The 12,179-nt window shown below is 58.5% G+C and overlaps 1 protein-coding gene across 1 annotated transcript in view; it reads right to left on the bottom strand.

Moving 5' to 3' along the window:
• The window catches only part of LOC115641677 (immunoglobulin superfamily member 1-like), a 28,340-nt gene extending 16,173 nt beyond the window's left edge, over positions 1-12,167 (bottom strand). The window contains exons 1-6 of the mRNA XM_030545007.1: positions 11,915-12,167; positions 11,294-11,581; positions 10,725-11,018; positions 7,925-8,206; positions 5,357-5,484; positions 2,395-2,545 (exon numbers count right to left, since the gene is read on the bottom strand). Coding sequence (XP_030400867.1) covers positions 2,395-2,545; positions 5,357-5,484; positions 7,925-8,206; positions 10,725-11,018; positions 11,294-11,581; positions 11,915-11,951 — 1,180 coding nt within the window. The 5' untranslated portion in view covers positions 11,952-12,167. The remainder of the gene's footprint in view (positions 1-2,394; positions 2,546-5,356; positions 5,485-7,924; positions 8,207-10,724; positions 11,019-11,293; positions 11,582-11,914) is intronic.
• Positions 12,168-12,179: the final 12 nt, after the last annotated feature.

The raw sequence follows: 12,179 nt of genomic DNA on the forward strand, positions 1-12,179 counted from the left end.
TTTGTTTACTAATTAACCCAGAGTAAGGGATTAACACCTGGGGGAGCAAACAGCTGTGCATATCTCTCTGTCCGTGTTATAGAGGCCGGACAATTATGAGTTTACCCTGTATAAGATTTATACAGAGTAAAACTGATTTATTTGGGGTTTGGATCCCATTGGGAGCTGGGTGTCTGGGTGCTGGAGATAGGTGACCTGCTGAGCAGTTTTTGGTTAAAGTCTGCAGCTTTGGGGGCGTGAATGAGACCTGGGTCTGTGTTTGCAGCTGGCTAGTGTGTCTGGCTCAACAAGGCAGAGTTCTGGAGTCCCAAACTGGTAGGAAAAACGGGCTCAGAGGCAAATTCAACACATCAGGCAACAGTCCCAAGGGGGTCTCTGTGACCAAACCCGTCACAGGGACAAGATCACCGGGACAGAGTGCAAGAGAAACTGCCCCCCCCCAGCAGATGCTTTGGGTCTGGCTCCCCATTTCCCTCATGACCAGCATCATCTGCCCCTCCCCCCCTCAGACACCCCAACAATTCTCCCACCCAGCTCTGAACTTTTGGGGGGAGCCTGTCAGCCCTCAAACTCCTGTCCCTCATTCCAGCCCCTCTGCCCTCAGCCCACCTCCTGACACCTTCAACCTACTTCCCCCAAACTCCTGGTGCCCCCCATCTGGCTCCCCCCAAACACCCACCATGGGGGGTCCCAGAACAGCCAGCGGCTAAATCATTCTGCGTCCTGTTGTGTTCATGGAGACGCAATAAAGGGCCCAAGGTGCGAACACACCCCAGCCCCTGCCCCACACTGAACAGGGTTAAACATGGGCCGGGGGTGGGGTCCAGAGCCCACAGCCTGCTCAGCCCCACAGCAAACCCCCCACTGATCCCTGGGACTGGCTGTTACAGACCCAGCAGAGCAGGAACCAGGGGAGCTGTGGCAGGTGCCGTGTGAAACGGGTTTGTTGCAACCCTGGCCCTGTTCGCTGGAGCGAATCTCTAGCTGGAAAATCCCCCCAGGTTTGGGCGTCTCCCTGCTAGCTCTGGAGACGCTAGCAACTGTCCTGGGGTGAAGGCGGCGGCAGAGGAGCCGGAGGAGCTGGGCTGGAGCTGGTGTCACTGTGGCTGCTGTTAAAGTCCGACCCTGTTTCCTCCTGGGTTGGGGGTTCTGCTGGGGGAGGGGCGATGGCCTCAGGGTCCCTCTCTCCAGCCGCTCTGCTCAGGACGTCTCTGTGGAGCAGGGTCTGGAAGGCCCAGGGGGACTAGGAGATGGGGGGTGACAGCCACGATGGTGAAGCAACTTTCCAGGGTTCCCTCTCCACTCTGAACTCTGGGGTACAGATGTGGAGACCCACCTGAAAACCCCCCTAAGCTTGTATTCTACCAGTTTAGGTTAAAACTTCCCCAGGCACAAATTCTTTGTCCTTGGATGGTATTGCTGCCACCACCAAGTGATTTAAACAAACATTCAGGGAGGGGCCACTTGGAGCCCTATCCCCCCAAACCCCTTCACTCCCTTTCCTGGAGGGGCTTGAGAATAATATACCAACCAATTGGTTACAAAGTGAGCACTGACCAAATCCCTGGTTTTTAGGACACTGAAAATCAATCTGGTTCTTAAAAAAATAATTTTAATTAAAAAATAAAATCACACTTGCAAAATCAGGATGGAAGGTAACTTTACAGAGTAAATAAAAAGATTTAAAACACAGAGCATTCCCCTCTAGGCTCCACTTCAAATTTACAAAAAACAGGAATAAACCTCCCCCTTAGCATTGGGAAAATTCACAAGCTAAAACAAAGGATAATCTAATGCATTTCCTTGCTATTACTTACAATTTCTGGATTGTAAATTTTTAGATGTATTATTTCAGGATCTTTTTAGGAGCCGGTTTACCTGCTTGGTCTCTCTCTTTGTCCCAAGAGGGAACAAACAAACAATTCCCCCCCCCCCCCCCCCCGCTCAGATTTCAAAGTATCTTCTTTCCCCATTGGTCCTTCTGGCCAGGTGCCAACTAGGTTACTTGAACGGATTAAGCCCTTACAGGGAAGGGGATTCTGTACCTCTGGCCAGGAGGGATTTTATGTTACTGCAGACATAAGGGTTGTTACCCTTCCCTTTATATTTATGTCACGAGTCTCTTTCTTTAAGTCCTCCAAAGAGTGATGGGCATCACAGCACATCCTCACAATATTTTAGCCACCACCGAGGCCTCATTTCCAACACTCCAATTTTGGGTGATGGATTTCTGCTCCCCCACTTCTCCCATGTCTCAGGCAGGCCCCATCCCGGCCCGTGGGTTCTGTCCAGCGGCCGGTTGGGTTGGACTAATCCCATCTTTCAGTCTCCCCAACTTTCCCCCAACATTCATTCGTCCAGGTTCTCGTGACGGTGCCTGAACTTCTCACTCACCTTCATTGGCTGAATCCACCATGAGGGAACATTTGGAGGCTTCGTTATCACAGCTTTGCCCTGGGGTGGGGAGATTTGGGGGGCAAGGGAGCAGGAAGCTCTGGGGGTTTGAGAGGCTTGGCTCTGGGCTGGGTGATGAGCCCTGGTGGTCCTTGGGGATTTAACGACCCAGCCACCTGTTGGGAAAGCGCTAGGACCAAATGCACCCTCCCAGTGAGATCCTGGATGCCATGATGGGGCAGCGGGGAGGGGGGACCAGCGCTGTCACCAACGCCCTGGCGCCCAGCTCCACTCAGCCCTGAATGAGGCACTGAGCCAGGGGTTGCAGCTACAGGAAGTCGATGTCTCATCTCTTCCTGTGTTTCTAACACATTGTCTCTAATCTGCTGGCCAAATCTACTTCAACCAAAGCAAGCAGCAGTCCCTGCAACACCCAGGAAACCTTGGGACCATCAGCCTGACCAGGCATCATGCCATTCGCAGCTTGTCTGTGTATTTGTGGGAAAGAAGGGACAGCTCACCCTCAATGTACCTGCAGCCTTGGGGACGGTGCAGTGGGCTGGAAGCCAGGATACCACAGGGTCTGGTCTTCAATCTTTAACTGACCACTATTTCCATGCAGATTCCCCCCTGCCCTTTTTATATTCTGGGTACAAACCCAGCTGGTGACCCATCTAGGTAAAATTAGTACATGATCATGCAATTAAAGAATGTGTGGCACATGGCCAAGTGGGCAGAGTTAAGATCGTTCAGGAAACCTTAACTGAGGCAATTGCTGATTCTGGAAGATTTGATGTTGCACCTTTCTCTCTCAGCCTGCCAACCTGCCCACGTGCGACACGAGCCGTGGCCCTGAGTGAGGAGCGGGCACAATGGGGGATGCCTGGGTTTGCTGCCCCTTGCGCTATAGCAGAGCGGTGATGATGGGTTTATACAGTAACGCCTGGTTCTAAGGGGCTTTTCTCAGTGTGTGAATTAAATAAACCAGGTTCAAAAGAAAATCGGAGAAAGAGAAATTCCATCCTGGGCCCCCAATGAATCACCAGCCAAGAGAGACCATTGATATTAGCCATCAAAACGACAGAACCCCCCCCCCACTGATTTCCACCCCGCCTGTGCGCACTGAATGTCGCGGAACTGCTCCGGTATCCCCTACTGACCACTCACTCTGGATCCTGCAGTATTTTAAGATACCCCAGTAGCTGAAACTGCCCCTTTCCCGGTATCTCACCGAAGGCGGCCGTCTGGGGACCGCTTAGCGCTCTCTGGAGGTAGGGGTATGATGCACACAGAGACTTCACCCAGCGCCGGGGCTCTACATGGAATCACACGACAAATGCACTGCTCCGTACAGAGCCAAGAAACCCTGCTTGCATTTCCCTGCTCCAGCACACCCGTCCTTGAGGGACCATCTGTGCCCGCGGGTAGACGCCTCGGGCCCCTCCACCACTGCTTTATCTCAGTGTCCAGGGTGATTCCATTGCAATGGGTGGTGGACACTTTAGGTCAACTACCCTCTTTTGTTAGCCCTTTGACACCCGCCTCGGGCATTAAAGCCCAGCCCGGATGCCTGGTGTGACAGGGGCGCCAATCTTAGTTGGGGTGGGGGGTCTGTGCAGCGCCTGGCATGATGGGGTTCCCAATCTCGCTCATGGGTGGGGGTGTGTGCAGCACTCTGAGCAACAGGACCCTGAGCTTGGTCATGGGGGTCTGTGCAGCACCCAGCGCGATGGGGAAACTTACATTGTCCCTGTGGTGGCCCTTGCACTAACACTGGGAGTGTGGTAATAACAGGCTGTGAGGGAGGAAGAGGCCGGGGAGACACAAGCTGCCAATCACCAGACACACACACCCCGGGGGTTATCACACTTTCTTTATTGAGGCCCAGTCCCTGGTCCGTATAACCAGGACAGGGCTGTATAAATACAGGAGGTGCCCGGCATTGGTGAAGCCCAGAGCTCACGGCTCCAGAGGGGGGCGATGTGGTACCATCCCTCAGCCCTCTCCCACCGGCGGCTCCCCTGCTCACCTGGGGGGCAGGGCTTGACCAACCACTCCGGGGACTGGGTGGGCTTGCCCAGGGCTCCCCCCATTCCGACTCATCTGCTCTCCCTTTGCCAGGGCGATGGGGGACCTATCCTAGAATCCGGGGTGGCCACAGGCCAGGATGGGGGCAGAGCGGGGAGCTGGTGAAAGGGGCTGAGATAGCCCAGGGTGGAGAGGATGTTGGGGAGTAATATTACAGTATGTGGGACCGGTAATGGAGGAGGGGGAACAGAGAGGACTGGGTTGGACAGGACGGAGGGGTGGTTGGTAGGCTGGGGCTGGGGGGCTGTAAGGGAGGGGGTGGGATAGACCAGGTGTGAGGGGTGGAGTGGGGGGTGAATCCCAGCAGAGGGGGCTCCATGGACTGTGTGGGGGAGCTACTCCTTCCCTTAGTCGCCTGAAGGCTCGTGACAGCCTGTGAGGGGAGAGAGAACCCCATTAGCCGTACTCCTGAGACCCCCCTCTTCCTGGACAGAGGGGTCTCCCCAGCCCCCGCAGGACAGATGGTGTCTCAGACCCTCTCCTCCCACCCTGGAGCCCACCCAAACCCCAGCCCTCCCCCTGAGCGTGAGGAGATGCAGGAGAGCACCGAACATCAAACAGACTGGGGGGGGGGGCAACTTCACCCCAAATACCCCCCAGGAGCTGGGCTGTAGCCAGAAATTGAGGTGGTGGTGCTGGGGAGGGGGCGCAGGTGGTTGTCAGGACTCCTGGGTTCTCTCCCCAGCTCTGGGTGGGAAGTGGGTTCCAGTGGTTAGAGCAAAGGGGCTGGGAGCCAGGACTCCTGGGTTCTCTCCCTGGCTCTGGGAGGGGAGTGGGGTCTAGTGGTTAGAGTGGGAGGAGGGGGCTGGGAGCCAGGAGTCTCCAGCATGGCCTCGTCCCAACCTCCCACCCCAGGACCAACTCACTGGCCTCAGCTTTGCAGGTGGCTTTCCTCCCAGCAGGCCTGGGCTACAAAGAGCAGCGCCAGCAGCAGGACGGCAGCCCCCAGGCCCAGCCGCAGTGCGTTGGTCTGGCTGTAATCGGTGCCCCCAGAACGCGAGTCTGTGGGGCAGGAAGGAGACAATGGAAAAAACACAGGGTTAGAGATCGGCCCTCGCAGCTAACGACCAATGGGGAGAAAATCCACCCACACTGCTCCCGCCCCCACTGAGAGGGGAGAGAACCCAGGAGTCCTGATTCCCAGCCCTGGACTCTAACCGCTACACCCCACGCTCCTCCCAAAGCTCGGAACATTCACCCCTCCACCCCCCCCATCCCTCCCCCCCTTCCTCCATCCTCTGAGTACACACTCCTGCGTCCACCTCCAGCCCCATCCATCCATCCTTCTGCCTATACACCCCTCCGTCCATGCTCCCCATACTCACCCCCCATCCATCCCCGCAACCCTCCCTCCATCCCTCCATGTACACACTCCTCTGTCCATCCACCCTTCCGCCTATACACCCCTCACTCCATTCCCCCCATACTCAACCCTCCAGCCATCCCCCCCATACACCCCCAGGTCGAAACGGGTGCTCGGTTCCTCCAGCCCATAGCGGTAACTGAAGACCCTTCCATCCATCCCCTCCATCCCCATACACCGCCCCATCCTCCGTCCCATCCTCCATCTCGCCACATACACATCCTTCCATCCATCCCCCCCAAACCCTCTGTCCATCCTTCGCGTACACATCCCTCCATCCATCCTCCCCCAACCCTCCATCCATCCATCTCTCTGTGTACACACTTCTCCGTCCATCCCCTGGCCTGTCTACCCATCCCTCCATCCATCCCCCACCCCAGCCCTTCGTCCATCCCGCCTCCCTCTGCATACACACCCCTCCATCCATCGCCTGCCCCGTCCCTCCATCAATCCCTCTGCGTACACACCCCTCTGTCCATCCCCCGCACCATCCCTCTGTCCATCCCTGCCTCCGCATACACACCCCTCCGTCCATCTCCTGCCCTGTCCATCCAACCCTCCGCGTACACACGCCTCCGTCCATCCCCTGCCCCGTCCCTCCATCAGTCCCTCTGCGTACACACCCCTCTGTCCATCCCCTGCACCATCCCTCTGTCCATCCCTGCCTCCGCATACACACCCCTCCGTCCATCTCCTGCCCTGTCCATCCAACCCTCCGCGTACACACGCCTCCGTCCATCCCCTGCCCCGTCCCTCCATCAATCCCTCTGCGTACACACCCCTCTGTCCATCCCCCGCCCTGTCCATCCAACCCTCCGCGTACACACGCCTCCGTCCATCCCCTGCCCCGTCCCTCCATCAATCCCTCTGCGTACACACCCCTCTGTCCATCCCCTGCCCCATCCCTCCGTCCATCCCTCCCTCCACGTACACACCCCTCCGTCCATCCCCTGCCCCGTCCCTCCATCAATCCCTCTGCATACACACCCCTCTGTCCATCCCCTGCCCTGTCCATCCAACCCTCCGCGTACACACGCCTCCGTCCATCCCCTGCCCTGTCCATCCAACCTTCCGCGTACACACCCCTCCGTCCATCCCCTGCCCCGTCCCTCCATCAATCCCTCTGCGTACACACCCCTCTGTCCATCCCCTGCCCCGTCCCTCCATCCCTCCCTCCGCGTACACACCCCTCTGTCCATCCCCCGCACCATCCCTCCATCCATCCCTCCCTCCACGTACACACCCCTCCTTCCATCCCCTGCCCTGTCCATCCAACCCTCCGCGTACACACGCCTCTGTCCATCCCCTGCCCCATCCCTCCGTCCATCCCTCTGTGTACACACCCCTCCGTCCATCCCCCACCCCATCCCTCCGTCCATCCCTCCCTCCGCGTACACACCCCTCCGTCCATCCTCCACCCTGTCCCTCCATCCATCCCTCCCTCCCTCTGCGTACACACCCTCCATCCATCTCCCACCCTGTCCATCCATCCTTCTGCCTATACACCCCTTCGTTCATCCCCGCATACTCAACCCTCCATCCATCCCCCACCCCATCCCTTCATCCCGCCGCATACACATTCTTCCATCCATCTCCCCAAACCCTCCCTCAATCCATCCCTCTGCATACACAACCATCCATCCCCATATGCACCCCTCCGTCCATCCCCACATCCCCCGTCCATTCATCCCTCCACACACACATCCCTCCGTCCATCCATCCCTCTGCGTACACACTCCTCCATTCATCCCCACAACCCTCCATCCATCCTTCCCCATACGCACCCCTCTGTCCATCCATCCCCGTACACACCCCTCCATCTATCCTCCCCTACAACCCTCCGTCATTCATCCCCATACATATCCCCCAATCCCTCCATCCTCCCATACCCCTCCACCCATCCCCAACACCTTCTCCATCTGTCCATCCGTGCCCAGCCCCATGGCCCCTGGCCAGTTCCCAGGCAGGTTTGTAGCCAGTCCACACCCAGCGCCCGCTTCCCCCCCAGCTTAGCCCAGTGCACACATGGCCAGACTGATTAACCCTTGAACTGCAGAATGACCCTGGCTGCTCACTCACCTTGGGTCCGCACCTCCGTGTCATTGAGAGCCAGGTCGAAACGGGTGCCCAGTACCTCCAGCCCATAGCGGCAGCTGAAGGCCTCGCCGGGGCCCAGGGCCTGCTCCTCCGGGAGATCAAAGCCGGCCGGCCCGTTGTCCTCATTGGCTGCGATCCAGGCCAGGGGCTCGGGATCCCCATCTCGGTACAGGAAGAACCAGCCGCCCGGGGCATCGGGGATGGAGCAATTCACCCGGAGCTTCCCGCCCACGTCCACGAACCGCTCCCGGGTGCTGGGAACGTCTGGGAGAGCCAAGAGCCCCCATGAGACACTGCTCCGGCCCCGCATGGCCCCAGCTGTACCTGTGCCAGGGCAGGGTCATCGGCCTGCAGGAGGCGCTTCCACCCCACGGACCCCATGGCACCACCCCACAAAGCACGGGGGTGCATTAGCCAGCAGCCCTCGACCCTGCAGAGCTTCCACAGTGCACTGGGGGTGCATTAGCCACCAGCCCTACACACACCTCTATCCATCCCCCCCATCCCTCCATCTCTCCCCAGACACACCCCTCCATCCCTACCCCATCCTCCATCCCTTCCTCCCTCAATCTCCCCATCCCTCCCCATCCACACCCCTCCACCCGTATAGACAACCACCCACCCCTCCATCCCTCCATGAACCCTCCAGCCAGCCATCCCTCCATGCTTCCATCCCCACACACAGCTGTCCATCCGTCCAGCCGCCCCATACACCGCCAGCCAGCCACTGCCACAGAGATCCAGCCGCTCTCATATCCCCTGTGACACGGAGCCAGAAAGGGCTAAGCACCTAGCAGGCTACGTGACCCAAATCCAGCCTTGAGGGACATATTAGAGCGTATGTCAATGGGGATTGGAGCCATTCCATGTCAGACACACTAGAGCTTTGAATCGTGGACTCGGCAGAGCAGTAGAAGATAGCAAGTGTATTTGTCTATGTTTTCCCGGAGCAGCAGTTCTCAGCCTGTGCCCGTGGGCCCCTCGCAGCCCAGTCAGCACACAGCTGCGGCCCATGTGACGTCCTCAGGGCCATACAGATAGGACTGGATGCAGTCCATAGCACCATAGGCACCGGGGCTGGAACCCACCAGCCAACCCCCCTGTCTGCTCCCCACCACTAGCACCCCAGCACCTCCAGCCTGCTGGCAGGCCCCACAGATCAGCGCCTCCCCCTCCCTCCTCGTGCCTCCTGCGATCAGCTGTTTCACCGCGTGCAAGAGGATCTGGGGGGAGAAGTGAGGACACAGTGCGCTCGGGAGAGAGGGTAGAACTGGGCAGGAAGAGGTGGGGTGGAGGTGGAGAGGGGGCAGGGGTGGGGCCTTGCGGGAAGGGGTGGAGTGGGGGCCGGGCTTGTGGCAGAGTTGAGGGTTGAAGACCCCTCGGCACTTTGGAAAGTCGGTGCCTGTGCACGTAACACATTGCAGGCCACCGTGGTCAATAGGTCAAGAACCATGGACCTATATCTTGTCAGGGGTTAACCATGTAACCGGACGGTTCCTGTTGATTCAAAGAGCAAATGGGAATATGAACATTTAGATGGAATTTGGGTGTAACAATGTCCTTGTCTAGATTTCTCTTCCAAAGTTGTGGTAGACAGTCTAGGAACTGCCTCAGGGATAATGACCTTATACTGCTGAATGCACCTAGTGACCTGTGTCTACATAGAAAACAGGTGATTCTCCTTAGGTGCTTCACCAAGGACTGCAGGCTGCTAAGAGGCTGCCAGAGAGCTAGGAAGGGACTTGTGGGCCCTGATCCTGTTATCTCAGATCTGCTTGAGCTTCACCAGGGGAAGTTTGAGGTCTCCAGCTCCAGTCTGGGGCACCCAGGCCTTGGACAGAACCAACAGACTGATTCTGAAAGAACGGTTTGCGACTCTAAAGCTCCCCGTCTCTGCTATGAAACTGACCTAAGAACTGTATTCGTGTCTGTGGGTAACGATCTTTTAACCTGTACTCTCTGTCTCTCTCTTTTCTTTTTTAATCAGTTGGAGTTTAGTTAATAGGAATTGGCTGTGAGCGTGTATCTGGGTAAGATCTGAGATATGCAGTGACCTGGGGCTGATGTGTCCAATCCTTTGGGATCAGTAGAACTTTTTATATGAGGAACAAGGTTTTCAGTCATCCTCATCATATGTGAGCAGGAGCCCAGGGCTGGGTGGCTTTAAGGGAGCTGTGTTTGGCACCTGGGTAACCAGGAAGGTGCTGGAGAAGCTCTGGGTGAATCAAAGTATTTGAATTCCCACCAGCTTCGGGGGATTGTCTTCTACTGCATTCTTTGCAGGTTGCCCTGATTGAGCAATCTCAGTGTGCCCTCCACAGGAATCCGGTCACAACCCCTCCATCCATCCCCCCACATCCTCCCTCTATCCCCCTACACCCTCCCTCTCCCTCCATCCCCCATCTATCCATCCCCCCACATCCTCCCTCTATCCCCCATCCATCCCCCAATCCCCTCACACCCTCTCTCTATCCCCTTATTCCCCAATCCCCCCACACTCTCCTTCCATCCTCCATCCCCCCATCCATCCATCTCCCCACACCCTCCCTCTATCCCCCATCTCCCCATCCATCCATCCATCCACCCATCCCACCACACCCTCCTTCTGTTTCCCCAGCCATCCTATAGACACTCACATCTATACAAAATGAGCTAAGAAAATGGTACCCTAGAGGGGAAAGGCCCCGTGTCCCATTCCCCGCGCCCCTGAGCCAGCCAGTCCCTGCCCTGGGGCCGGATGGGACCTGGTGCCCCTAGAGGGGAGAGGCCCCATTCCCCCCACCTGTGACTCTGAGCTCCAGAGGGTTGCTGGCATTGGACCAGATGAAGGGCTCGTTGGTGGTGTGATAGTAGCAGGTGTATCTCCCCATGCTGGCGGCGCTGGCATTGCCCAGGTGGAACTCGGCCGTGGGGGGGTCTCCGCGAGGCGCCCGCTCAGTCCAGAACTCCCGCGCCCGGTACAGCACAAAGCTCATCCCTGCATACGGAGCCCAGCACCGGATCGTCCAGGTCTGGCCGGCCAAAACCTCTGGGCCAGGGCTGACGGCGATGGACGGCTTGGGGTAGCGATCTGGGCCTGGCACAGGGGAAGCAGAGTGTTGGGGTGGGCTATTGGGTACCCCAAGCTGGGGTGGGGGCTAATGGGGAGAGCCCGGTATTGTCCCACCTGACTTGGACCCATGGGCCCATCTACCCTAGTATCCCATCTCCGCCCTTCCCCCAGGATCAGATCCATGGGCCCATCTACCCCAGCATCCCATGCCCTCCTGACCCCCGGATCCGATCTCCAGTCCCATCTTCCCTGGTATCCCGCCCCCTCCCTGCCCCTGAGACCAGACCCTCAGGACTCACCACTGGTGATGTTGGCAGGGTCGCTGAGCGGGGACTCCACCCGCCCCCCAGCCACATCCCGGTTCCAGTAGCCACAGCGGTACCGCTCGCCAGGGCCCATGCTGGGCAGCAGAAATGTCACCTCCAAGCCCTGCGCCGGGGCCTGCTCCTCAGCCACAGGGTCCGGTGTGCCGTCCCGGTGCAGGGTGAACCAGCCTTCCCCAAGCGGCCCTGGGGCGGAGCAGCGCAGCCGGATCCCCCCCTCAGCACCTGCGGCCCGGTCCCAGACGAGGGACGGCTTCGGCAGGGCTGGAGACATAGAGCGGGAGGGGGAAGTGAGGCCTCTGGGTGACCCCCCAAACTCCCTTCCCTTCGCCCCCCACCCCACCCCAGCCCCCATACACAGCCCCTCTTCTGGCCCTACCCCTTACAGCCTATGCCTTACCCTGCCCTCTCCTCTAGAGCTCCTCCCCTGCCTTCCCCCACCCCACCGAGGGGTCTCCATGGGCCCCGGGGTCACCCCCTTCTTGATGGCCTGTACAGTCCTCATCTGCTCTGACAGAAATAGAACCCAGGAGTCCTGGCCCCCAGCCCCCGTGCTGTAGCCCTCTTCCCAGCTGTGGGGCAGGCAGCGACACTCACCGACAGTCAGGAGCAGGACTGGCAGAGTCACGGCCATGCTGGGCAGCCGCGCGGCCAGCGATGGGGAAGTGGCAGAGCTGGGACGGATGCACCAGGATTAACCCAGCTTTAGGAAATGAGCCACCAGCCACAATGGAAAAACCTCCACTTCTGATTCTGATGGGGGCCCAAACACTGCCGGGGGGGCTGCACCTCTGCTACATGTATTACAGTAGCACCAACCAACCTCAGGGACCCTGTCGCACCAGGTGCTGCACAGACACCC

Source organism: Gopherus evgoodei, unplaced genomic scaffold, assembly GCF_007399415.2.
Source record: "Gopherus evgoodei ecotype Sinaloan lineage unplaced genomic scaffold, rGopEvg1_v1.p scaffold_35_arrow_ctg1, whole genome shotgun sequence".
Lineage (NCBI taxonomy): Eukaryota > Metazoa > Chordata > Testudines > Testudinidae > Gopherus > Gopherus evgoodei.